A 25,661-nucleotide genomic window follows, 5' to 3' on the forward strand; every position below is an offset into this window, starting at 1 on the left:
GCTTTAACATTTGAAGTCCCTCCTTTTTTACATAGTCTGCGAAAAAGATACTTTATGCCCCGCCCCACACATAAAATTCTGTGAGGGGTGAGCTTTTTTGTGTGCACAATGTGTAAAAAAAGAGAGACTTCGATTAATAATCTAAATGCATATATAGAGGTACCAGACATGGTTTGCACTGCAGTGTCCTCTGTGAACAATTATAGGAAATCAGATTGTGCCTAGTTTCCGATAGATGTCACCGCAAACAACAACTGTGACATCTGATGGAACATGAATGCAGAAGCTTGACAAAATGATCAATTACTGACATCTCTGACATGCACAGACATTTTTCGCAGACTTCTGAAAAAAAAATCTGGCATGTCTGGTTCAGAGACACCTCCCTGAAATCAGATCATCAGATCATACGTGATCTAGTACGTTAGGTTAGGTTACACTCTTAGTTATGTAGGTTATCACATTTTTAAAATAATACAAAACACACACCCCAAGAGGTATTCTGTAAACTAGACGAAGTTTATCAATTGAAATTTTAAGTCAATGTGAAATCATAATGAACAGAAATAAACGTTATTTTACAACTACAAATAATACTACTACTACTGCTGTATGGAACCATTGTCTGCCTGATGCATATCAATTTCTAATATGAACTAACGCATTCTTAACCCATGCAGTAATTGCAAGCTACTTTCTCCAGCGGCACAATGCAAAATCCCATAGCTTAACTGTAAGGCCTTCTACACGATGCATTCGCATCATCATTATCATGCTCGTCATCATGTGTTCAACGTCGTTGTAATTTTCGTCGTCGTTGTCATGATAATAAACATTAGAATCAGTGTTATTAACTGCATACGCGTGTGCAAAGCGGGCCCCCTTCCGTCCGTGTGCTCGTTTGTCGTTTTTGCTCCATCCCGTATGCACCACGGACACCAAACAAGCTGCAAGCACACACAACATGGATATGACTGACTGGAAAGTTGTTCCGCAGCGAAAGGCACTAATTAAAAGCTATAAAGTGGTAATTTCACGATGGCATTCGTATGCGCCTAGCTCCGTCCTCGTTCCAAGGCGGGATGATTATCTTTCAATCAGCACTGAATAGCAATGCTTTTTCTTCGCCGCAATGCACTGAAATGCTGCTTCTATCAAACAGGGAGTCTGATGAAGAAGCTCATTGCTTCGGTTGTTGAGACAGCAGTGCAGTGTAATTACATCGAAGACGACGAGTTCCAGATATCTGGTTCACATAAATTCCCAAAGCTAAATAAACTCCCTAGCGTGGTACGGAGCGGTATCAAAGAAAGAAAGATGAGTCTGTGTCCTAATCACGCGTTGCAATCATCGTGTGGCAAGGGAAAAAGTCCCATAGCAGCTCACCGACTTGTCTCATTTCCCAGTTTGCAGAGTGTTTATGAGGTTGGATCAACGCGAAGCTCTGCCGAGACTGTAATAAAAATAGGACGTGTGCGCGTTTGGAATGGTGATCCATCGAGATAAGCATAGCATGAGAAAGGAGCATCTCGTCTGAACGAAAGTGAAGTTATTGGTAGGGGTGCTTTCACTGAAATAAACTAATCCGAACGGATACTTTGACCTGTGAGAACCTGTGGCAGATCTTCAGAATGAACCACCCCATTAGTGTAACCTAAAGCAGTTTCTCGAGACACAATCATTTCCCTTGACCTTCCACAATTTTCCAGCCCTTTCTTAACAAGCATCAAACTCTCGTAAAAATCAACTCTTCAAGCAACTTTCAATAGCAACCATCCATACCCCCACTAGACCGTAAAAATGCAATCATTACGACCAGAGAGCATGGTGGAGCCTTAGAAGAAACAACGCAACAAGAGCCCCATCCCTCGCAAAAGAAGAAACTATTAACATTATCAACTTTCTGCAAGATTTGCTTGTTAGAAGCTTTTGAAACTTTTCCGTTTGGCCCAATCTCTAACACACTCATATTCCGCTCCGGTCGGAAAAGTACAAGTACTTGTTTTATATTTCATGAGTCCTCGCTCTACTCGAATATCCTTTTTGACCGACCGACCGACCCACTTCACCTCCTCCGATAGGCGAAAGCCGGCAAGAAGTGGATCAGGCCAAATGATGGCAAAAAAATGAACAACATAAAATTGTGCGCTAAACCGTTTGTTCGCACACAAAACGAAGAACTTTATCGTATCGTCGTCGTCTTGGATCAGAATGACCTCGCTGCGTCCGACTGTCGTCTTGCTCCAAGCAAGGAGCCATAGCACGCGTCCTCGGAAAGATTGAACGAGGCAACGAAAAAAAAAAGGAATCTCTCTTGTTTGTCTTCCAGAGGAGGAAGGCTAAGTGAAAAATTATGACATTGTAGCTGTATGATTTTGCTAGATGGGCAACCGTATTATCTAAAGGAGCACAGGATTGAAGAGAATGGACTGCCCCGTGCGGCGGGGCCGTCTGTTTCTGATGCCGAGTGGCATAGCAGCTATTTCTTCGTTAATTTTTTTTTGTTCTGCCGTTTTAGGAACAGAGACAATCGAGATAAGAATGCACCGTGATGCAATCGGCGAAGCGACGGGGAAGTTGGGAAACATTTTTTTTTTTTTCAAAAGAACAAATTCTTGCGATAAAGATATCGACTATTCACCATTCATTGAAGCATCGCACTTCGTGTCGTCGTCGCGTCGGTCGGTTGTTGTTGAAGGAGAATCAAGTGAAATCTAAAATTGCTGACTAAATATCTTTCGGTTTCTGGGGCCACTGCTGCAGTGGCAGTGGCTTGTCAGTGGAATCGTTCTCGGGAAACTCTCGAAACAAGAGCCATAAATTGGTTGTGCAAATCTAGGACAATGCATGATGGGAAGCGAGAAGATTTTGACCACATGGCTACACACAAGTCATATAATTTCGATACAAATTTAGTTAAAAGAAAACCTACACATATTCGTCACTATTTATTATTGAAATTGACAATTGACATGGTTTACCTTTACGACGACTGTTAGCTCAAATGAGTGACCAAAGCAGAATTGTCAATATCACCGTGTATTGTCGAGATTTTGCAGCACTGCACTTAGATTTCACATGGAATCTGGAGCTCCTCAGATGTTCTTCTCACATTTGTTGCAGAAGTCAGAACTCCATTGGAATATTTTTCTTAGAAATAAGAATCCAATTCCATGAGCCTTTCAAAAAAATCTTGGTTGGTTGATTTTTCTTTTCAAATCTATGATCTTGTTCATCATGAATATCGAATGAAAAAAAAACAAATTAAAAATTGCACATAGTAGTGCTCACGTTGCCTTCTCAGTTTTTCTAGAATCCTACACACTACTAAAAAGTCATGTAAATTTCGGTTCTCTGAGACCGACACATGACATAAAAATCAGTTGAAAGAAACGTGAAAATCAATTCAATCAAACGTTCTCTTCGTCGACTAGCCGATGTTTCGGTTTGAGAACACTTAATTTTACATTAAATGGCTTGTTTACGTTCTATGATTTACGTTCAACATGGATTACGTCTGGTGTAAAAGTAGTTATTTCTAAATGTGTAGGAAACCCCTGCTATTTTAACAATTCGCTGAAGTTCTCGAAACATTTACGTTTAAGTTTATGTTATTTGTCTAAAGATTATGAAACTGCTCTGAAATTCTAGAAACCTCACTACGTAGCTTGTTGTGCTTGTTGTACTGCCGTGAATTTAATTAAACTGTGTTCTGAAATGCCTGAGCTTTCGTGAAGTTTACTTAGCTTATGGGAAGAGCGCAAAACAAATCATAGCATTCATAGCAACTTCAGTTCTATGAAAATCTGAGAATCTCCCTGAAAATTTTGGATTTTCTCAAACTTTACCGCTAATTTTTGGAAATTCAGAAATGTTCCCACACTTTCTTAATATCCATGACACAATCGTAGAGTTCTCGGTTGACATTTGACAGTTGTTGTTATTCACATCGTCGTGATTGTGCGCTGCTAAATTTGTCGATTTTTTATCACACGGGCTATCGTTATTCGTTTTTTTTCCGTTCGGTATACCTGTAATATTGTACTGGTTGTTAGTGGAAAGTGCAGTTCGTTGCGATAATCGTCTAATTAGGGCATATTTTGTGTTGTGAAAACAGTGAAAAAGTTATCCAATCAGACATATTGTAGTGTATACTGTCTAGCATTGGGCGATCTTGAGAATCGAATTCCTCTTTGCGTATTAGAGCATCTCCACCGATTTTTCTAAATCACTTTTGGAAACTGAGTCAGCATGACTTTCGCCTGTGACCAATGCGCTAAACCAGTTGAAGGCGATGAAGAATCCGTCTCATGCATGGCTTTTTTGCGACAGGATGATTCACCTAAAGTGCGGGTGCAGTTTCGAACGCCTTTGGATACGGTTGTGTTTTAAGTTTGTTCTCTATTTTGTGCGTGCGTTCGCTCTCATAGTTTTCGGCTGCAATTGACGGATTATTGCTGGCGCTCTGCCTCCCGGACGTTTATACGTGTGTGATTATTAGTTTTCTCGCTTTCCGGGAAGTTTTAGAATAGAGAAAGAAAACGTGATTCAACATGTTTGCAAGCATCAGAAGAGATGTCGCGATCTGCGTTGTTTGATTTTCTCCCGGACCAGAAATGAGTGGCATCGCGAGTGATAATTTTTAATTTCAGTTTATTTACGCGCTGCTAGGTATCGGGAATTTGCTCCCGGATGTATTGATTTGGTGAGTACGTTCCAGTTGAAGATTGTTCTTATACATATCTCGATTGCATTTTCGAGGGGACGTTCGGAGAGCTTTGAGATTTAGGCGTTGTTGCATTTGCGGGCAGATGAGTTGGTCGCCGGTAAGGGCCAGTAAGTGCTGCCAGCAGATGAATCAAGAGGTATTCGAAACAAAATTGATAATAAATGTTCATTCAAATCGATTTAATTCAGTTGAAAAAATTTCAAAACTATATACCTGCCAGATTTGGAAATAATATTTTTTGAATCTGGAAGTGTGTTTATGATACCATTATCCATTTGATAAAGGTAGAGTGAAAATGCGGGGCTTATTGTAAGTAAAAGTGACCTTGGAGTGGTCGTGAATTACCAGGCATTCTGAAATGGGTCACTGGAGCTGCAATAGAGCTAACACCTTCTAACTCCCGGACTAAACCTGCTTTAATTTAAGGGTAATAAAAAGCAGTTTTCTTCCATAATAACACTGCCGGACAGTGGGGGTTAGATTGTACACACACACACACACACACACACACACACACACACACACACACACACACACACACACACACACACACACACACACACACACACACACACACATGACACAATCGTAGAGTTCTCGCATCTTCCCTAAGGTTCCATGGACTTCTAGGAAGTCCTTGATATTTTCCTGAAGATCTCTGTCCCTAGTAGCACGCTTGTCACAAATCAATTGTAGAAACTTATATACGACTTATTTCAGTCATAAACAAGTTGTTTTAACTTATTATGATGAAAGTGTGCTACTCGGGGTACTTCTGTGAAGGTTTTGATGTTTTACTGGAATGTCTTTACTTCCCGGAAATTTCTGAAACTTTTTTAAGTTCCCTCAATATTTCTGGAATCAAAACGAAATAAATATTGCGGGGCTGGCTGGAAATCGGGCCTTGATGTCCTCTACTGTCCGAAGAAGTCGTCTCTACTCTACTCGATCTATGGCCACACGCTCCCAGCCTTGCAGTCTGCGACTGGTCCGCAGGTCACCTTCTACTTCGTCGATTCACCTTGCCCGTCGCGTGCTTTTTCTTCTTGTTGGGTTGTTGGGTCGCTATCACTGGGTCATTGTCTGGCATTCTTACGACGTGCCCAGCCCATCGTAGTCACGAATTAATTAATGTAGATCTAAGATTTTCAACGAAGTTCTCATACCGATCTTCATTGCCTTCTGTGGTATGACCTGTGCACCTGAGCTTGACCTTCATAAGACCTTCTTCTATTTCACAAAAAAAAATTAAAGACTTTCTCTGAAATTCTTGAAATTTACCTGAAGTTCATAGAACTGCCCTTAACTTATGGACACAAATTGGTGAACTCAGCTATCGGCTGATAATAAAGAAAAAAAAATGCGCTTATAACTTTTTCAATAGTCGAAACTTGCTTGATGTTATTAAAACTGTCCAAAAGATTTCTGAATTTCCTTAAAGTTTTTTAGATTGCCCTGAGGTTTTCAGTATTTCTTTAAGAACCCGTAATTTTACTACAGTTAGTTGAATTGCCCTTAATTTTCCTAAAGTAATGTAACCTTCATAGCCGCTCATAGACGTTTGCTATAAATCAATGTTATGGGATTGCTCTGAAGCTATTTGATCGTCCTCGATATAATCGGGAACAGGCACTTTTTTATCACAAGAATTCCGTAAAATGACGTGTGAAGCCTGATGAATGTGGGCGTCTTAGAGGAATGTCTGTATAAAGATAGAGAAGGATTAGTAATTTTCATTAAATTTCACTACCTTATTTGCTTATCCTTGACAGATACGGGTATTTCATCTACCATGTGAAAATTTCTTCAGTATCTGTCGAGTATTAGTACAAGAAACTGAAGAAGTTTGCATAAATATTGTAGATGAAATACTAGTATATGTCAAAGACAAGCAAATAAGGTAGTGGAATTAACGGAAAATTACTAATCCTTCTCTCTCTCCCTTATGAACGTTTTGCAGGATTTAATATTAGCTATAACTTTTATGAATAACTTAAATCTGAATGTCTTATTAATGATGAAACAGGGTGAACAGAACCCACCATTGTTTATCACAAAATGTAAATTACATTCACTGAAAAAAAAAAACAAGTTCTGCCCACTCTAGTTCATCATGCATTAGAGATACATTTTTGGGTTACTGACTATAGTTGTTACTAAGATTAAAACAAATTAAAGTTCTGTACAATATTTTACATAAGTGGCGCCAGTGGTGAAGTGGTAATCGTGATAACCTCTCACCCAAAGTTCCTGGGTTCAATCCCAGTTGGCACTGCCGGAATTTTCTAAGGCATAAAATCGCTGATCACGTCATCCTTCGGAAGGGAAGTAAAGGCGTTGGCTCCCGGTCCATGAGTTCATGGGTCGACATATAGGGTCCAGGTGTGGGTAGCACTAGTATTCAGAACGGAAAACAAGATCGACGGAAAACAAATCCAGGACAAACAAAAAAATATATTTTGGATTTCTGTTGATGAAAAAAGTAAGGGGCAAAAGGAATGTAAATCAATACGCGAAATGAATGTAAATGATTTACATGCCTGATGGGGACCTCGCTGAAATTCATGAAACTAGAGGAAGTGGGTGTAGTTTCGGCCTAAATTCCCTTAATTTGGGCCCATACATAAATTCAGCAATCGACTAGATTTTCAATAGCGACGTACCGTCCGAATGAGGCGTTCATTTAGATAAAATTGATAAATAGCAGATTTTTAGCGATGGGACCAATCTTAGATCCATTGGCCAACATAAGAGCCATTTTTTTTAAAATAATTCGTTTATTTTTCCAGGCTTTTTTCCTGTAGCTTTGCGGAGCCGATATTCATTGTTTAGATAACAAAATTACTTAAAACTAACGTTAGTTAAGTGGGGGCCGATTAATCGCGGCTATCTCGAGGTTAGGGGTAACAAATTGTAACAAATGGATGGCAGGGTAGGGATTGTGAACACAAGGTTTGGAGAGCAATGTGCTCTTGATCTCGAACTAAGCGACACTCTGATGAAAAAGACAAACATGGGGGTATACCGATGGGCCGCTAACAATTTGGGAGAACACAAGATGACATTTACTACTAAATCCTCAAATCTATCCGTTTTAAAAACACATAAATTAAATTCAGATCGTCGAGTTCTTGGCTCGCCAAGACATCTCTAACGGATATCGCGGGTTGTTTTCCTCGGGCCCTGAGGGATGTAGATAACTCAGATCTGGCAACACGATGTAAGGTACATGACCAAACAACATACTCGATATCGTGATACCCACTGCCACACGCACATAAATTGCTGTCTGAGAGCCCAATTCGATAGAAGTGCGAGTCTAACGAGCAGTGATTTGACATAAGTCTTGATATAACGCGTATAAAGTTGCGGCTCATGTCCAACCTTTTGAACCATGGTTTGTTCGACACCTGTGGGAGAATAGAATGTAACCATCTTCCCAATTCACCATCATTCCATTTTTGTTGCCAACTGATGAGGACTTGCTGACGAGCAATGGAGAAAAATTCGTTAAAGGCGATTTGTCGCTCAAAAATATCGCCTTCCATAGCGCCTACCTTAGCCAATGAATCCGATTTCTCATTACCCGGAATTGAGCATGGTTTCTGCAGTTTATAGGAGGTGCTATGAAAAAGATTAAATACACCAAATCCAGAGGAAGCATTTATGGTTGAACCATCTGTGAAAAATCTTTTATCGTTAATTACATGGTGGTACTTGATTGCAAAAATTGAGAGAACAACCATCGACCGATGATGATCTGGTATTCCATGGATTTCTTGCATCATGGTCAGATATAAGAGCCATTTCCCCTATCTAAAAGTTTCAGCACTTCTTTGAAGATCGCTGCATTTTAATAAGATTTTACGTTTTTTGTCAGTCAATGGAACTGCCTTGAAGTTCCGTAATCAGCTTCGTTAAATTTATTTTCGCCAGTTTTTGAAGTTCTTGAAATTCCCATGATGATCATATTTCATTTTTAAAATACTCTCACATTTTCCTAATGTCTATTTAACTTCCCTTACGTTATAAAAGTTATCTTGGAGCTATCTGAATATTCCGGGATGGCTCGGAATTTCTCGAAACCTTTGTAAAATTTTGCAATTTCCTTGCAATTATTTGAACTGCCCTTTGGTTCCCTGATCCGTCCAGATTTGATAAGCTTCGCTGAAGTTCACAATTCTACAATATCGTGGATCTGTTCTGAAATAGATGGAACTCTCCTACACACTCTCAAGGTTTCCTGGAGTTTTCTGGTACTCTGCTACTCTGTGAAGGTCCCAAACCTGGAGTTTTCATACATTTTCTGAAACTTTTGAAAGTTCTCCGAAGGGTTCTATACTTCCCTGAAATGATCGGCACAACATAAGGGTTCTGTTTCTGAAGAGCTGTCCTGAATTTATCAATATCTCACGCTTAGTGAGATAATGTCTGGCCTTTTCGAAATACCTAGGAATCGGAAAACAGCTTATTGCTCTTCTCGGAAATCGAGAAATGCTTTAATCCAGTCACCAGATAGCCCAAGCTACAGTTTTGAACTTCTTGACTTCGTTAATGTTTTGATGAACGGTTTAAAACCATGATAAAGCATGCAATGTTATTTTGTTAGCTTATTGGAATGTTAGTTTTCAATTATTTTAACCACAAAGTTCTAAATATCTAACGTCCCCGGAAGATTGATCGAAAACGGAATGCTGATTGCGGTCAAAAGGCATATAGTTTGTGAACCTATTTTTTTGGACACCCAACTTTTCCCTCGACCTGTTTTACGCTCATGTGAACGCAGTGGAGCTAAATTTGGAAAACTCTTCAAAAGCTGATGTGATTCTGCCACTAGGAGACTACAATCTTCGGTGGCAATCAGATGAAGACGTAATCGGCTTTATCCCGTCAAACGTTTCCTCCGAAATCGAATATGTTGTGAATACTAAAGTCAGACTCCTCAATCTTGTGTTCGTCAATCTACCGGAGCACTGTTACCTCATTGTACCCTCAACTCCACTTTAACCAATTGACGACCATCACGCACCATTTATCTTGCTTCTTGACAAAATCTGTAATGGCACAATCACCACAGACAATGGGGATGTTAGATTCAACTTTAATGTCGTTTGGATGACGTACTCTCAAACATCGAATGAGATATTCTACTGCGACAGGAAACATTTGACGAGTCTGTATCAGCTTTCTATGATAAGCTTTACGCAATGCTGGGTCCACGTACCTCAAAAGAGACATCGAGTTTCTTCAGTCTATTACAAGCCATGGTGGACCTCTGAACTACGTCATCTCCGAAACGTCCTTAGGAAAGCACGCAGCAGTTTCTTCCTGATTAAGTCCGATAGTGGGCGGAACAACCTTCGGAAGGTGGAAACCACGTACAAGGTACTTCTCTTATCTACGTAAGAATGCTAAATGGCTAAGATTCAATCAGATGTCAAGTAAAATCTTTCATATTTCCGGAATTTATGAGAAACCAAAAATCGGTAGCTCGTATTTAACCAAACGTGTTGTAGTGAATGCGGCACAATCCAAACCGTTCAGCATCACGTCCGGTGTACCCCAAGGAAGCGTTCCCAGACCGCTGATGTTCAATATCTTCGTGAATGACTTGTGTATAATGCACTCTTATTTGAAACTTTCTTAAAGATTTATCGTGCCATCACTATTTCAGAAGACTGCATGGCGTTGCAAGAGGACATAAAGGTTATTACAGGTTATAGGTTATTACAGGTTATACAAAGTTATTTCTTTTACGCGACGCACCAGGCCCATTATCCATCATTTTAAGATGGAATCCGTTACACTGGAGCGAGTTCGATCGATTTGCAATCTGGGCGTAACTATTGACTCAAAATTTAAGTTTAACGAACATGTAGCTATTACAACCGTTAAGCATTTTCTGCACTCGGATTTATTCGTCGACATGCTTCAGATTTCACTGATGCATACGCCATCAAAACATTATATTGCTCGTTAGTGCGACGTATCCTGGAATAGGCTGCTCCTGTATGGACACCATTCTACGTCACGCAGATCTCAGCAGTTGAGCGTGTGCAAAAGAGATTTATACGATTCGCTCTACGTAAAGCTTCCATCTTACCCCGACCGATGCTGACTGATCAACTTGAAAAGTCTGTCAGCAAGGCGAATTAAAATGCAGCCCATGTTCGTGTTCGATGTCATCACAGGAAGTATTGACTGTGCCGCTCTTCTTGAGAAGATACCGATCAACATCCCTCTACGTCGCTTCCGAAGTTTGCCTCTACTGGCAATTCCGTACCACAGGACGAACTTTGGGTACCACAATTCGCATGATTTTTGTCTTCGAACTTTTAATGAAGTTGACGACAAATTCGATTTTAACATGTCAAAAACTATTGTTTCACATAGGACAATAGTATTAAGTAGTTCAATCTGCGCGACTTAGTCGAAGGCGGTGATCATAAATAAAATCCCACCGAAAGTTTTTTCCGTAATAGTTAAAAAGTTCGAAGCGAAGTTTCTTCCAAGGCTTCTTCTTATTTCCTCTGGATGATTCCTTTGAGAGCCTTTGGAAGGGCCTTCCGACAGCTCCCAGAAGTTCTTCTGACCTCCCCCGTAAGTGGTTTCTATCTTTCGTCTGACTTCCATCGAGAAGATTCTTCCGATTTCTCCCCAAACTTCCCGAGGAAGTTCTGTTTTATCCAGGTACCTTTTTCCAACTTTAATAGAATTTTTCTTTAGGGTTTTCCCTAGAGCATCTCTCGACTTCTTACGGGTTTGAAGTCCCTAAAAGTTCTTCCGACCTGTGGGATACACCTTGATTGTACTACATTGTTCCCCTTAGATTCCATCCCTTGCTGAACGAATAGTTGAGGAAACACACTCACACAACCACAAACCCTCCACCGAGCCAACGGCACAAGAGACTGTAGCATCGTGTCTCTTCCTCTTTGTTCCCCAAACCAGCGTGAGAGTAAGTCGTGCGTCAGTGTGTCTCCTGGGCTGGGCGATTTCTTCCGGTTGCAATATGGGATTTCACACGACCTCTCCAGATAGCTTCTACTTGCTGCCCTATGATAATGTTTCTGACATCTTATGGTACTGTCTTCTGAATTCCCTCTGCATGATTTTTCTGGAAGTTTCTCCAGAGTTTACATTTCCGGAAGTTTCAATAAACTTCCTCGAAAGATTCTTCTAACGTTCTGCCTTTGTAATTGCCTTCTGTCTTTAACTGAAGTATCTTCCGACTTTTTTTCTGCCAAATTTACCTTCTTCGAACTTTTTGCGGAAGTTCCTTTACACTTATGGAATATTTTCTAATTCCTCCTGATGTTTCTTCCAATTTGCTCCAAATATAGCTACTTGCTTCATCCGGTTTTTTTCAAATAATGTGGTGTGAATAAGCAATAATATTGTGAAACAAATTATCTGTTTTCCAGGAAAAATATTCCGGAGAATCAGGAATTGTTTCTTGACATGACTACTCATGCTTATACATGTTTTAGCTCCTGCAAAAGTCTGAACTTTCCAGCAGCTACGGGAACTATCCTTAAGGTCTCTAAAATTCTCCAAAGATCTCTAGATATAGCTTTTTTGAAGAACCTTGGCACTTATTTAAAGTTTTCATAGTTTTTGCCGTAGGGTTACGTCTTTCGGCAACATATTGGGGGTGCAATTTCAAAAAATCAAAATCGACCGCATTACGAAAAGAGGTCAGGTTTTGACCACATACAACTCTGTCAATAGCAGATGGATTTTAATTCCAAACAAGCCAATCGATTGAAAATTTATCTACCAAGCTGCTAAAATGAACACTTTATTAATTTTCATTAGGCCACTTTTGAAAAATACACAAATGTCCAACTGTTGCAATGGTGATCAAAATTATCACCGGTTGCCTGCAAAAAGCGCATTCCCTAACACAGATTTAAAAATCTAATTTGATCCTGTCTCACTGAATGGTGCTCATTCAACATTGAACATTGTTCTCCAGTACACAACGAAAGGTAGCCTGCAAGCAGCGAACTGCAGAGCCCACATGAGCAACAGAAGGAGGATGAAGCCGCACCGCTATGTATCAAAATCAGTTTCTTCGTGGGTCGCTGTGGGTCACCCTAGCTCCAAAAAACATACAGCTCACCAGCATCATCTGTGTTGAACACCCTAATAGCTCAGTATTACTCAACCATCACGACAAAACGGTCCTTTTCTAGGATCACCATAAATTATCGTTGCTTTAGAGTTAATTTACATTGAACGTTTGAAGCTCTTTGATAATGTACCCAGCAACCAAACGTTTGTCGTCAAATGCGTAACAGTATTGAAGTGGTGCATACAAATTCTCGCAATTACTGAATACCACATGACCATGTCAATTAACCAGGACGCTAGAAAAAGCAAAAAAAAAACTTGAATTTATATGATTGATCGCATCGCGATTGGAAAAATTTGAACAAGAAATTCTTCCAATCAATTTTTGCTTTTCTTATTATCTATCAAATAAAACAAAAATTCCGTGCGTTTTGTGCACGTAAATGCGTTATCAGAAAACGAAGCGTTTCCGTGATGGGAAAAGCGGTTTCCCTATCACAGTCGCCGAACATTGATACCAATCACTGAGCATACCAGACGGTACCAATGTTTATGTCTTTTGGTTCAAATTTCAAGCCCCTCCTATTAAGAGCATTATGCCAAAAAATAGCTTTGCCGAATTCTCTTAATAGCAGGGGCTTAAAATATGCATCAAAAAGTAAAAACTTAGGTACCACCCGGTAGACTCATATTTTGTGATTGATGTGTTTTTCCTAATAGGGGAAATGGCTCTAATGTTGGCCTATGGATCTATGATTGGGTCCATCACTAAAAATCTGCTATTTATACATTTTATCTAGATGTCCATGTAGTACAATCCAATCCTAGACGATATGTCTTGGATTCAAGCTCTTACTATTTCGTGTTCTCTTTTATTAGTCATTTGTGGTCCTAAAAGGGCCGATGGGTTGGAAGCTTGGAAGCTAGTTAAGAACAATACTATGGAAATTTTTCGATTAAAATTTTAATGGCGACCTAAAATATCCATTAGTACCGTTCCAATGACAATGAACGCGTCATTGGGACGATACTAATGGATTTTTTAGGTCGCCATTGAAATTTTAATTGATTGCTGAATTTATGTATGGGCCCAAATAAGGGGCATTTAGACCGACATTACATCCATTTTCCCTGCATATTTCATTTCCGCACTGCTATCATTTACAAAATTATCGAGGAAAAATTTACATGGTATTGTTCTTAACTAGCTTCCAAGCTTCCAACCACAAATGACCGATAAAAGAGTTAACTAAAGAGTAAGAGCTTGTATCCAAGACATACCAACCAGGATTGGCTAGTACTACATGGACATCGACAGAGCACCTTAAAAATTGCTTCCGAATTTCAACCTATCGAAATTTTTCACTTATAACAAGTTAAGAAATCAATTTAATAATTACTATACTTTTGCTATGACATCATAACTACCTTTCCTAATCCTACGTCAAATCTACGGTCGTGTCTTGGATACAATCTCTTACTTTTTTTTCCAAATTCTCTTCACATCTCTGAATTTATTTTGATTTACGTTAAATTCTCTAAATAATTCTGAAAATCCAAGAATTTCTTAAAAGTTTCTTATATTTTTTGAAGCTAATGGAACCGGATTGAAGTTCTTAAGGCTTCCATGACGTTCACATTTTTTCAAGATGTTTTGAGAACTTCCCTTGTTTATTTAGCTTCACTGAAATTCTTAACATATTCTTTCATTCCTGAGTATTTGAAAACGTGGGAATAATTTTTTTATAATTATGACACTTTGCAAATTTATAATTATGACACTTTGCAAATACGAAACTTCAAAACACTAAATATTTTGAGATCTTCACGTTACTAAAATTAAGTAAATATTAAATATCATTTTTTAATAGATTTGATTGTAAAGCCGTTTTTTTTTAAACTAATTGCCATGGCTTACAAAACGATTACTTTTATTTCCATTGTTGTTGTTTTACTAAAAATATATTTTTTTTTATATATAAAATAATAAAATGCTGGAAAGCAGGGCACTTTATTTTGCCAAATGGGAAGACACCCTTATAGACAGTGTTCATTCATAGAATGTGTTCCAGAAAATGTTTTAAGAAATTTCTTCCTAAAGCTTGATTGCATTCTTTTAGCGTGCATTAATTATGCAGTAGAACATCTCGATTTTACCCAGGATATAAATACCACGTGCACTGATGCGTAATAGGTAATTTATTGGTTTTAGTGCTAAGTACTCAATGACTACCCGCGACCATCCAAAACCACAGCACTGCCCATATGTCCTTTCGACAACCTATTTAGATTTCATTTTATTCATCATTGTTTTAGCTTGGTCTTATGCCCATATTGTACTTCCGTCTCATTTTACACTTCTTAGCTACCAGACTAATTGAGCCATCCTCACACGAAACCACCGTCTAAATGAAACTTCTTCCCTTTTCATTCGCTTTTCAGAACGATACCATGCGCGTGATCTTCATGTACCACGACGAGGAACCACACGGGTCCAAGTACACGCCCGGTAGCTTGCCAGATCCGGCGGAAGCCTTCAAGCAGGTTCGGTCGCTCTTCCTGACGCAACGGGTGAACCAGTCGCCAATCAAGCTCGACGCGCGGATGAAGATCATGGAGCTACGCAATCAGGACGTGGAGCTGCCCCAGTACACCGACTCCCTGCACTGGTGCAAAATGTTCAAGCTGAGCGATATCAATCGCAAACATCATCTGATTAGGGTAAGTTCGTTTTCTCGGAAAAGGGTCTGTCTCTGTTTTCGATTTCCTTCTGATATTTTGATCGGGGGGCGGGAGAGAAGGGAGCATCATTTGTGCGATAACGAATTTTCACGCTTGGTCGTGTGTGAAAGCGTTTGTCTTCAGTTTTTCTCTCGTTCTTTCGCTCTACTTAGCCCGGAGCGACGTGATTTTCCCGGTGCGATTCTGATTGTGATTGCAAGTCTTTTGGGAGGGAAAATTATGGCTTTCCTTTGTTTTTTTCTCGCGTGAATTACGACTTTCGAAATTTGTCGAAGTTTGCCTGAAGGCACAGGAGCCAAACATGCGTGCACTCGTACACGTACAGACTTTTACCGAAGCGACAAGAACGTCGACGTTTTCCTGGTGACACGTAGACAATTGGATTTTTCTCGTTTGTATTTGCTTGGTTGGGATTTGCCTGAGGGGGTCCACAATCAGCCGAGCAACGACTGGAGAGTGAGAACGGGGGGATTTCTGGAAGTGATTTGGGATGACAGTTACCGGATTATCGGAGTCACTTGAGGGAAATGAAGGTAATTAAATAAAGTGCGAGCCACGATTGATGAGTGACATTGCTGCCCGCGGGGATTACCATGCGATCGATATTCAAGGAAGCAGTCCGAAAATTATGGACTTCTACTCTTACAAAGCCTTCCATTAACACTTACCACAAATTCTACATACAAATAATGCTAAACGATTCAATTTACCGGTCCTCGAGAAGCTAGCAACTCTCCATCGAAAACTCTATCACTTTGCTAAAAGGTCAGCCCATTCTCCAGTCCCATTTCCTGGGCAAAAAAAAAACCTACACCGTACAGACCAAACAATACTAAACGCCATTATCTTAAAACAACACCCATCATCATCGTCAGTCTCTCTTCCGTCCTATGGCTTTGTGAAAAGCAACTAGTCCTCTAGCTCAATGATCTCCAAGGGAAAACTGTGCCATTCCCAACTGAACCGTATCGTCTGCTTCTTCATACATAATTCCTGGACATCTTCATCATCGCCATCATCATCATCATCATCATCATCCCATGGAAAAAGGGAAAATCAAACCTTGACTGGGTTCTGCCAAAGTCCAAAGACTCGTTCAGGTGCAATCTCCCACGTCCCCAGCATTTCGAACGAATCCAAAGACGGTTCGTTTGACAATCTCTCATGGTCAACGACGATTTGCGACAACACCAAAAATGGCAAACCCCGTTCACCGTTCCGTTCTGATTGCCTTGTGCTTGTCGTTTCCAACCGGCTGCTCTAGCTCGTCACCAAAAACCGGGCGATGACGTCGTTCACGATGACGACAGTGACGACGAGGACATGTGGGCACCTGTGAAAAGCTCCGGACATGGTAATTCATGTGTGGGTGGGAAGAGTTCGAGGGGATATTTTTGCTAGTTTCGTCATAGCTTGGCAATCTGGAGAAGACTTAGAAGTGGGCTGGATTGGAGAAACGAATTTCGAGGACAATCGTGTCAGTTTGAGTTGCAATCATACTGAGAGCTTCTGTTCTGTTCTGTTGAATTGTTAAGGTTGCTATTTTTGTGGCTGATTGCTCTCGAATGTGGGGGCTGGAGACTGGGCAGACTGGTACATGCTGTATCTAGTGTAGATGTCTAATATGTTCTCATACTATGTTTTTCAAATTTCATGAAATTTATATTTTTATTCCATGTTGGGTATATTCATTACTGTTTGCAGGTTGTCATTACATTGATCTATAAAGCTATTTCCCTCGTTTTAATCTATTCATCTGATAGTAGTTGTCTTAATGAATAAAACTTAGATAATACACAAAAAAGCAATAGATAAACAGATTACAAAAATAATCACAATCTTCTCAATCGGTTTTGAAATTGGTTCGATGTTTATCCGAATTCAAATGCGTCTTCCACAGCGGAGAATGCCCGAATCATCGCAAACATTGGCTCATGGTATCCATATGCAGTCCGATGGAATCTTGGTTGTAGTAAGTATGCTTGCCGCAACATCCTTTGTGGAACACGGAAGTTTACTTGTGAAAGCAGTTGAGGGCAGTCCACATCGCCATTTAAAAGTTTCGCTACAAATAAGGCTTGCTGCATTTTTCTTCTGTGTTCCAATGTGTCCAGGTCCAATAGCACGCATCGGTCTGCATAAGATGGTAAATTCATTGGATCGCGCCACGGCAGGCTGCGCAAAGCCAAATTCAAATTTTTTTTTTTTCTAAACGCGTTCTATTCTTAGATTCTACACTAGCTCATATGAAGACCAGACTTCACATGCATTCTCAAGTATGGGCCGAACTAAAGAGCAATATAGTGCCTTCAAGCAGTAAGGGTCTTTGAAATCTCGTTCAATCTTCGAATTAAATCCCAGTTGACGATTCGCCTTAGAGAAGATCGAGGAATAGTGAAGATTGAAGGTCAACTTTGAGTCCAAAAGAACAACAAGATCAGTCATACGTTCTACTCTGCGAAGCGTTACATTGTCAATGCAGTAGTCGTAAAGGATTGAACTCTTTGAGCGGTGAAACGTCGTCACTGCACACTTTGGAACGCTGATTATGAGTTTATTGTGACGGCACCAATCCACAAACAAATCTAGCAGAGCTTGAAGACGATGACAATCAGCGCTGCCAGGTCATTTTCAGAAAAATCTGAACCGGTTAAAATATAAAATCTGGAAAAGTCTGGAATGCTCCGAAAAATCCTGTTTTTAACATAATGCTATTGAAATCAAAGTGATGTGCCAATCTCCCGTAAAAATCGGTCAGTATGATCATCTGGAATGTATTTGAAGTACTATAATGATTATGAATTACATGTTCAAATAAATTATATAAAGCATATAAAGCAAATAACTTGTAAGTATTGCTAAGTCATACAAAAGTTGAAAAGTATTGACACAGTGTGCCCAAAAAGTGGATATACGCAGCAGTTCAAAAACTGAATTAAATGTGGGTAAAATACTGCAGAAAATATTATCAGATTTTTTTTTAAATTATAAATTTTTTTAAAAGAATGAGAAGCAAAGAATTTTGATGGCATGTATGTTTTTTTTAACTAAAATCGATGTAGTTCTTACTATTTGATGCAGTACCAGAATATAAAGATTTCATTAGATCTAAATAATTCTAATATCCCCCTAAGGTTGATCAGATTTACAATTTAATTCCGGACATCATACATCACACAACTCGCATTAGACCAGTAGGCAATTTTATTTTGAAGCAAAATGCACCTGGCTGAAGTGGGAATCAAAGCCTTACATCGAGAACTCACACAAAGTTTACCTAAACTACGGATAACTCCACTATTCGCATAAACCATTCCAAATAATTTTTTTATTTTATTACTTAAATGAAAATCTGATCATTTTTGAAGTCCCAGGATCTTGAAATGATTATAAATTCCGGAATTTCTAGTTTTCCTGGGTCCCAGATCATGAAAATTTTTGGTAGTCTGAATTTTCTTGGAAATCTTCACATGACATCATCACCCTTTTTCGAGTTCCATTTTCTGGATTCCCCTAAAATAATCTTGATAATATCCCAACTTTTCCAGTAACCAGTGTTGGAAATGTTTGCGATATTTCACGAAGTTCACCATGGGAAAAGTTCGCGAGTCATAGTGAGTTTTCGCGAACTTTTCCATCACTGCCAGTAACATTCAAAGAGTTCATAGCATTACCTCTTGAAATCTCCTATAAATTACTCTCCAATTCCTCAATTCCTTCACATTGGTAATAATTTCCGTGGTGCACTCTTCAAAATGACCGTTGGACTCTTCTCAGACTCATCCGATAATTTCCTTTGAACTGCTTTTTAGGTAAGGTCAGAATTATTTTGAAATCCTCTTCAGCATTTCCTTAGTACTCAATTACTTTACCAAAATGGCCTTGAAAGTATCCCAGAAATTGCGCATAATTCCGTTGAAATATCATAAAATTTTATTAAAATTAATATCCATAGAAACATAGGATAGAATTCCATTGAAATTATTCTCACGATACGCATACACCTTAAGTTCAATCATAAAAAAAGTCTGTGATTTCTCTCCCGGATTGTAGGAGAAATGGCTCTAATGTTGGCCTATGGATCTGGCACTCACAATACGCTTGAACGACGGGTGACGCGCATGACCACCAAGCCCACTCAGGAACTCTACTCAGAATTAGCTTGAAGTTCTTCTTTGATTTCACAAGGAGTTGGCTTCACTATTCACTGTGAACTAGTTTCAGAAATACCTTAAAATTTCAACAATGTCCAACGTTGATGGCCTTTAATAATTAAAGCATTTTTTTTATTAGAGGGTAAATCAATTGCAGTGATATTTTTAAAGCAACATGTAAAAAAATCAGGGAAAATCTGGAACATATCTTAAAAATCTGGAAACATGCGTGATCTATCTATGTATCTGACAAGACGACTAAAAATCTGGAAAATCCAGATACATCTGGAATACTGGCAACGCTGATGTTGTCCTCTGCTGTCCAAAGAAGTCGTATCCACTCTACTCGATCCATGGCCAAACTTTGCCAGCCTCGTAGTCTGTGAAGGGTCCGCAGGTCACCTACTACTTGGTCGATGCACCTTGCCCGCTGCGCGCCTCTTCTTCTTGTTCCTGTTGGGGCGCTTTCGAGAACCATTTTCACTGCGTCGTCGTGCGACATTCTCACGACATGCCCAGCTTACCGTAGTCGCCCAATTTTCGCAATGTGAACGATGGATAGTTCTCCCAACAGCTGGTGCAATTCTTGGTTCATTCGCTTCCTCCACGTTCCGTCATCCAAGGGTGCGTTTGTCCTCCACGAGCATAGTCACGGTCTCGTGGCTGTAGAAGACCACCGGTCTAATCAGCGTTTTTTAGATAGTCAACTTCGTGGCGAATTTTATTCGACCGGAGCGTCCTCCGGAGTCCAAAGTATGCACGATTCCCTGCCATAATGCGTCTTTGAAATTCTCTGCTGGTATCATTTTCGACGGTCACCAGTGAGCCCAAATACACGAACTCATCGACCACCACGATTTTATCACCGTCAATCTGAACTCGGGGTGGGAGGCTAATATTGTCTTCCCTAGAACCTCTTCCTTTCATGTATTTTGTGTTTAATGCGTTGATGGCAAGTCCAATCCGCCTAGCTTCAGCCTTCAGTCTGATGTACGTTTCCGCCTTCGTCTCAAAGTTCCGTGCCATGATGTCGATGTCATCAGCGAAGCCAAGAAGCTGGATGGACTTCCTGAAAATCGTGCCACTCGTGTTTATCCCTGCTTTTCTGATCACACATTCTAACGCAATGTTGAATAGCAGACACGAAAGTCCATTACCTTGCCGTAACCCCCTTAGAGATTCAAAGGGATTCGAGAGTGTCCCCGATACTCGAACAACGCACATCACTCGATCCATCGTTGCCTTGACCAATCGCGTCAGTTTATCTGGAAATCCGTACTCGTGCATAATCTGCCATAGCTGATCACGATCGATTGTGTCGTATGCGGATTTGAAATCGATGAACAAATGATGTGTAAGCAAGATGTATTTATGGCATTTCTGCAGAACCTGCCGAATCGCGAATATCAACCTATGAATCCCTGCTGGTATTGCCCAAGAAATCTCTTGCAAATGGTGACAGGCGGCGGCGTATAATTTGGGAGAGTACCTTGTAAGCGGCGCTCAGCAGTGTGATCGCGCGGTAGTTGCAGCAATCCAACTTGTCGCCCTTTTTGCATATTGGGCATACAACACCTTGCTTCACTCCTCCGGTAATATCCCCTCCTCCCAAATCTTGGAAATTACCCAGTGCAGCGCTCTAGCCAGTGCTTCACCACCGTATTTTAATAGCTCACTTGTTTGTTGTTCTTCAGTCGACCGATCTCCTCCTCAACTTCTGGAAGGTCAGGGGCCAGTAGCCTGTCGTCTTCTGCACGTGCTCCAAGGTCTGTTGCCGTGCCACCTTCGTTTTCTGCTGCAACACCGTTGAGGTGCTCGTCATAGTAATGCTTCCACCTCTCAATTTTACGGAGTGACCATTTTACGGATGTTGTTGATCTTCCGCACGACGGTCCCATGGCTATCTATCATGTTTAAGACACGATCACACATTCATTCTTATATCACAGTTCCTAATGTTTTTGGAAAAAAAAAACTGCAGAGCTCTAGGATCAGTTTTATTGATTAACCTCTTTTACGGATGTTCTGGACTTACCAGAGGATGGCCCCATGGCCATTTGGGTCCATGTTTATGTCATGACCTCAAAATATTTCTTATATCGCAGTTCCACATGCTTTCGAAGAAACCGTGGAACTCTAGGATCAGTTTCGAGGATTGACCATTTTTAAAGATGTTCTATATCTTGTGGAGGACGGTCCCATGGCCTTTTGGGTACATGTTTATGTCACGACTGCACATTAATTTATATATGACAGTTCCAAGTGTTTTCGAAAAAAACCGTGCAGCTCTAGGATCAGTTCCATACATTGAGCACTTTTACGGATTTTTCGGATCTTCCGGAGGACGTTCCGATGGCCATCTGGGTCCATGTTTATGTCACGATCTCAAAATCATTCTAATATCACAGTTCCTAACGTTTTCAAGCAAACCACGGAGCTCTAGGATCATTTTAGTTGATTTTCCACTTTCACGAATGTTTCGGATCTTTCCGAGGACGGTCCCATGGACACCCAGACAACCAGAATACACGTATATTCAAAGTTGTTTCTGTAATAAACAAACATATATACTAACAAACAAATCGTATAGAATGCAAAAAAAGGGCCTATACCTACAAAAGTGGAGGCCATATACGTGCAAATTTTAATTTTTTTTTAAACGAGTTGATTTGACATTATATACGATTAAATCTGTAATAACAAATTCAATTTGAAAAGCCTTACGATGTAATCCGATTTAATTTGTAATACAGTACGATGGAAAAATGATTCATCGCATATAAGTCGGAAATTTGCATTCTATACGATTTAACTTAAACATAATGCGATGTATGTCATACTTACATGCGATGTTGACTTAAACTTTAGTTATTTACGATATTGTTTGTACATTGTTATACGACTTCTGGTTGACTGGGCATCCAGGTTCATGTTTATGTCACAAGCCTACATTATTTCTATCATCACAGTTCTTAATGTTTTCAAGAAAACCACGGAGCTCTAGGATCAGGATCGTAAATTTACCACTTTTACAGATTCATGTTTATGTCACAAGCCCAAATTCTTTCTATCATCACAGTTCCTAATGTTTATAAAAAAAACGTGGAGCTCTAGGATCAGTTCCAGTGGATTTACCACTTTCATGGATGTTCCGGATCTTTCGCTGGACGGTCCTATGGACATCCAGTTTCATGTTTATGTGACGACCAGAAATTCATTCTTATATCACGGATCCTAATGTTTAAAAAAACGGAATTCTAGGATCAGGATCATGGATTGACCATTTTTACGGATATTCCGGATTTTTCGAGGACCGTTCCGTTGACTCCAGGATCCATATATAGGAACCATGACTTTTTTTACACGGGGGATACGTACCGTGTAAAAAAAAACCGTGTAAAAAAAAACCTACGAGATTTTGATTTTTCGCATGCTTAAATGTTTTTACAAAATCGGATTTTGATGCCATTTGTAATTAAATCATGATATGGTCCATATAGACATATTTTAAAAATTTCTGTCTTTACACCAAAAATTGTGATTTTTTTTTAAAGTATGCCATTCGATTACCTATAGCTTGAAACGGATAATGTGGTTGGAAGCAAGTCGATAGGTTGTATCGTTGTCGAGAAATCGTTAAAAACGTACCGTGTAAATCGTGGAAAACCGTGAAAAAAAAAACCGTGTAAAAAAAAACCGTGTAAAAAAACCGCGTAAAAAAAAACCGTTTTAAAAAAAGACTTCAGTGTATTCTGGCTAATTGTGAACATTTGTGCCCATTAATCTAAATTACAGATCTTGCGACACTTGCAAAACCCTACAAACACACCTTAAAAAAAAGTGTAACAACTCTTTTTGCTTTTTAAAAAAGTAGACGACTCTATTTTCAAGTTTTTTTTGTAATCAAAATAATCTAGAAACCCTAGGAATTCTAAAGGTACCACAATTTTTGAAATTCATTAATAAATGGCTAAGTTGTGCCATTGCAAACTTGCCGTTACACGTTTTTCGGAGGCATCGTAATCGGAGTGTTAAGTTGTCTGAATTCCCACAACCAATCACAAAGCATCTCACGACCCACTTATGGGTCGCGACCCATATATTGAGAAATGCTGCTCAAAGCCAAATGAGGAAAATTGCTCTAAATCGGACAATTGAAGGGACACAAAAAAAGTGTGATAGAACTAGTTGCTTGAAATTAGATGAACTACAACTTTGCTGAATGTACATCTTTATTACTGAAAAAAATTGTTGTTATTTCAAAGATTATAAAATCCACCCTAGTATTAATGGGCACCAAAATGAGAGTCTAAGTTTTAGGATCGATATTTGTGTAAGACACATTTTTTATAATGTTTCAATTTAAGGCACTCAATGCATCTTTCCTGCTACCTTCTCATTCTGAACCACTTTGCAATGTCCCTAGATATCTAAATGAGGATAATATTGCGCATTGCGCACATTATAAGTTCTATCGTAGTTTTATAAAACTGCGATTTTAAGCTAAATAATGTCGGTGTCTTCAGTGCACTTATTCCTTGGTTCTTACATCGGTTGATGAACGAAAAAAATAAGTAAAAAGTGCACAGAAGAGCCCAAGAGGAGGAGTTCAGTTTTAAATGTAAAATACGATACATTCTTGGCGTACGGTTTGACAATGTTTGCCATTCAAATTTCGAATATTCCATGAGTAATTGAATCGTCACTTCATCCGCACCGATTGCACCGGTCTGCGCTATCCTCGCTTGTCGGTCAACTTCTTCCGCGTTCCGAACCATATATTCTCCACAGTTTTATGCTCCTGCCTGACAAAACTGTCGGCTATTATTGCACGAAAACGTACCATCAGGAAGAGAGATAGACAAGTGCGCTTACCTTAGCTGCCAATGCTGATGATTTGAAAACCAGCAGGACCCCCCATTTGCGGCGGTGTTTAAATTTCGGACCCAAATGGAAAAAATTCCCCCGAACAGCAGGACGGACATTCGAGAAAAAAGCACACCATCTGCAACGCAAAAGCCAAGCGTTTCTTTATTTATTTCCTGATTGATGCCAACTAGGTACAAGCAACTAGAAACCCACCACCATGGACCATGAAGTACCGGAGCAAATTTCGTCGAAATTCCAAATTTTGCTACCCCCGGGAACCATTTCTTGTGCAAGCGATTGCTGTTTGTTTTCCTACCGGTTTTACACAATGTGCTTTTTTTCCCCCAGTTCCCTGGCTTTGGATCGGTCGGTTGGCTAACAAGTTTCTTTGTTGTTTTGATTGCTCTTTTTTGCGGCACCCAGCCACCCACCGCCCACCCGCAAATCCACCGGACCGATGAATTCAACTACAATAGCGGAACCTCCACCAGTCCCAGCGGTGCACAACAACACGAATAATATCCTGCAAACCAGAACCAGCTCTTTTGGCCACAGCCAGCAACCATTTGTTTGTTTTATTGATTTGCTTATATTAGCAAGCAGTTTTTCGGTTTCGTCCTCCGGTTGAATGTTGCTTGGTTGGTTGGTTGGTTGACTGGTGGGAGTTAATGCAGTAGCAACGAAGTAAACTGACCTGAATTAATGTCCTTCAGTAACGTAGACAGAATAGGTTTTCATTACTCTCCTCGGGATGTTTATGGTGCTGCTGGTGATGACTTCGGAAGGTCACACCCGATACCTGCTGTGGGATGGACAATTTCCTTCTGTGCTAAATTGAACTGTAGGCCTGGGGGGCCATGCTGTGTATGAGTGAGACAACTATAAGCGATCGTGTTACATATCCGTTCGGTCAGGGGCGTTGGTAGGTAAATGAACTTATTTTCCCTATTCCTTATCGTTTGAACTGCACACGCATTCGTTTGCCTATCTGTCTCGCTCCAGATCTCTTTGATGTGCTTCTTCCGTTTACATGGAAATCCCTGTCCGGTTTGCTGTGTAATGAAACCGATTAAATCTCCTCTCCTTCCGAT

The 25,661-nt window shown here is 39.9% G+C and overlaps 1 protein-coding gene across 2 annotated transcripts in view; it reads left to right on the forward strand.

Annotated features, from left to right (window-relative positions):
• Positions 1-25,661, forward strand: part of LOC135700108 (MOXD1 homolog 2-like) — a 618,927-nt gene that overhangs the window by 542,427 nt on the left and 50,839 nt on the right. For both annotated transcript variants that reach the window (XM_065220501.1, XM_065220499.1), the window contains exon 4: positions 15,248-15,526. In XM_065220501.1, the coding sequence (XP_065076573.1) occupies positions 15,248-15,526 (279 nt within the window). The remainder of the gene's footprint in view (positions 1-15,247; positions 15,527-25,661) is intronic.

This window comes from Ochlerotatus camptorhynchus, unplaced genomic scaffold, assembly GCF_037179485.1.
Source record: "Ochlerotatus camptorhynchus isolate MF236.1 unplaced genomic scaffold, CSIRO-AGI_Acam_v1.1 ptg000128l, whole genome shotgun sequence".
In the NCBI taxonomy this organism is placed as follows: Eukaryota; Metazoa; Arthropoda; class Insecta; order Diptera; family Culicidae; genus Ochlerotatus; species Ochlerotatus camptorhynchus.